General features: G+C 34.5%; 1 protein-coding gene across 1 annotated transcript; it reads left to right on the top strand.

Annotated features, from left to right (window-relative positions):
- Positions 1 to 386: 386 nt before the first annotated feature.
- Positions 387 to 2,954, top strand: LOC133729119 (borneol dehydrogenase, mitochondrial-like). The gene is made up of 2 exons (XM_062156590.1): positions 387 to 454; positions 2,180 to 2,954. The coding sequence occupies exons 1-2, from the start codon at positions 417 to 419 to the stop codon at positions 2,952 to 2,954; spliced, it is 813 nt and encodes a 270-aa protein (XP_062012574.1). The 5' UTR covers positions 387 to 416.
- Positions 2,955 to 3,273: the final 319 nt, after the last annotated feature.

The following is a 3,273-nucleotide window of genomic DNA, read 5'->3' as shown; positions in this document are numbered from 1 at the left end:
GACAAAGATGTATATGTATACTCCTCAACTGTAATATTGGTAGGATAGTTATGGTAGCAGCTCTACAAGTGCAGAATTGTAAATCATTAAGAGTGTGCTTGAATATACATAAATACATTACTAGATTTGACAACCTAGCAGATGGCATGTCCCCCGTATCCTTAATTTGAAACAATTGTTATATGAATCAGTGAGGGTCGTGTGTATGGTAGCAGCACTACAAGAGCATAATTGTAAATCATTAAGAGTGTGCTTGAATATACAGAAATACATTACTAGATTTGACAACCTAGCAGATGGCATGTCCCCCGTATCCTTAACTTGAAACAATTGTTATATAAATCAGTGAGGGTCGTGTGTACACTCAATCAAATTGTTATAGTATAGAGAGCTTTGAAAACATTGAGTACTAAACCATGGCGAGTTTCCCGTTACTCTCGGCTACTGCAAGAAGGTATACACTATCCATATATACTTCTAGAATTAGCTAGTACAGACTATAATGGTGCGATTCAGATTAAATTTAGAGGTTTTTAGATGTAGGTCGAATTTTATTCCCTCATATTGGATTCAGTCCATAGGTAATTTTATTATCAATCTAAGTCCATTGACTTTTTCATTATATGTCCATGCCCAGTTTACTCTTTGAGTTAAATATAGAAACAAATTAATTGCATTTAAGTATTTATTTTTTCAATTTGAATTTTGAACCGATGATGAACCTACAATAATTTAAAATAAAATTATTATTATAAAATTAGCAAATAGAGATGAGAAATCAACCTAACTGGAAGGTTAAAAAAAAAGTGCATAAAAAAATTCTAGCTAAAAGGTACGTATAACCTAAGTAAGAGATATAAATTAGAGATTAACTTTCTTATATTGTAAGTATACCATAAGTAAGAGATACATACCTAAGAAAGAGATATACATTTACATATTAATGTTCTTCAATTACTATAATCGAGAAATACATAGATATAAATTTACAGATTAATTTTCTTCTATTGTAGGTATAAATAAGTCGAGATATAAAGTAAGAGATATAAATTTACAGATTAACTTTCTTCTATTGTAGGTATACCATAAGTCAAATATGCGTACCTAAGTAAGAGATATACATTTATGGATTAATGTTCTTCAACTACTATGATCGAGATATGTACCTAAGTACGAGATATAAATTTATGGATTAGTTTTCTTGATATAAATTTATGGATTAGTTTTCTTCTCTTATATGTATAAATAATCAAGATATATATGGTGAGAAAAGCTACCTACATATGAGTTATATTATGCAATGCTGAATTTTTTAGCTCTAAATATATCTACCACAACAATTGTGTAATGGTATATTACCTTAGAATAAGGTTACAATAGTGGTTTGTCAACCTAAAACATAGATATAGTATTATTGAAACATTACTAAGTTTATCCTGATATGAATATCGCTATTCTAATCTATTATATAGGTAAACAAATACATATATGTTTGTTTCTAGGTTAAAGATAAGTTAAGAAGGAAATGTAAAAAAAAAAAATGAAGAAGAAGAAGAAGAATAGCTACCGTTTATGAATGGAAGAAAAAGAAAATATAAGACCAAATGAATCATAGTCGTCGTATAGGGCCGACAAGAAAATACATTGACCACGCATGGAGGGCTTAATGTTAAAGAAGGAGAACCATGTTCATGAAAAACTTGATATTACATATAAGAGTCATATCCATGGAAGCTTTGGTGTTAAAGAAAAAAACATTACCATGATATTGCTTTAGAAAGATTCCTAACTTATAGAAGATACATCTTTTAAATTTGAATAATTTTAGGAATGCTTTAAATTGAATTCCATTTATCAATTCCATAATTTTATGTCGGATCAATAATAATAGTACGTTAAGAAAGATATACATCACATATGATATTAAATTACTAATCAAATTGCTAATTTTAATCCTATTAATTCTTGCCTCTTATGTGCAAAGACATTCAATAAGGGCATATTAGCCATGTAAAAAGAAAAATTAATGAGAAAAGGAAATAAATCTGAGGTGGCAGCTGAGTCATTGGACTGCAACTAACAAGATAAATTGATGCGTACTACAACCAATATAGGGTCTAGCTTTTGGACTTAAATCAAATTAACTCTACAATTTCACTGTTTGTGGATTGATACATAGGCTTGAAGGTAAGGTAGCAGTGATCACCGGCGGAGCCAGTGGCATCGGATTATCCACCGCCAGACTCTTCTCCAGACACGGCGCTAAAGTCGTGATCGCCGACGTGCAAGATGACTTGGGCCAATCCGTTTGTAGAGATCTGAACCCTTCCTCTACCACCTTCATCCATTGCAACGTGACGAACGAAAAAGACGTTGAAAACGCTGTGAACACGGCCACCGCCAAGTATGGAAAGCTAGACATTATGTTTAACAACGCCGGCTTCAGCGACGTGGCCAAGCCGAACATCCTCGACAACAACAAGGCCGATTTCGAGCAGGTCCTCAGAGTGAACCTGGTCGGTGTCTTCCTGGGGATCAAGCACGCAGCTCGGGTGATGATGGGAGCTCGAAAAGGGACTATTATTAACACGGCTAGCGTTTGCTCTATCATAGGGGGCGCTGCGTCGCATGCGTACACAAGTTCGAAGCATGGAGTTGAGGGGCTCACGAAGAACACGGCGGTAGAGCTCGAACAGTACGGAATACGTGTGAATTGTGTGTCACCGTATTTGGTGGAGACGCCGTTGACCAAGAAATTTTTTAAGTTCGACAATGAAGGAGTCGGTGGTGTTTACTCCAACCTCAAAGGGGCGGTGCTGAAGGCGGAAGATGTGGCAGAGGCTGTTCTTTACTTGGGAAGTGATGAGTCCAAGTATGTTAGTGGGCATAATTTGGTAGTAGACGGAGGCTACACTATTGTCAACTCAAGGTTCTGTATGTTTGAGCAATCTTAATTCAGCGGGAATGTTCCTAGTCCAAGTTCATAGGACAATTAAACAATGATATATATGCCTGGATATGATGCTTAAAGTATGCCTGAATCTCAAATAAAAGATAGATAATAAAGAGGATGAAAAATAATAACAAAGTGTACAAATTGAGATCGAAAATTCACAGCTACTCATCAGAAGGATCTCAAGGTTCTTATGAAGTACTTTAGAGAGTCAACACTATTGTAGCACAAAGTACAATAAGGAGTATTGATTGATTTATCTTGTGTTTGGTGTAGATAAGTACAAAGTTAAATAATACTATCTAACACCATTTTTTCTT

The sequence above is a fragment of the Rosa rugosa genome, chromosome 2, assembly GCF_958449725.1.
Source record: "Rosa rugosa chromosome 2, drRosRugo1.1, whole genome shotgun sequence".
Lineage (NCBI taxonomy): Eukaryota > Viridiplantae > Streptophyta > Magnoliopsida > Rosales > Rosaceae > Rosa > Rosa rugosa.
This window is presented reverse-complemented; position numbering and strand designations above follow the sequence as displayed.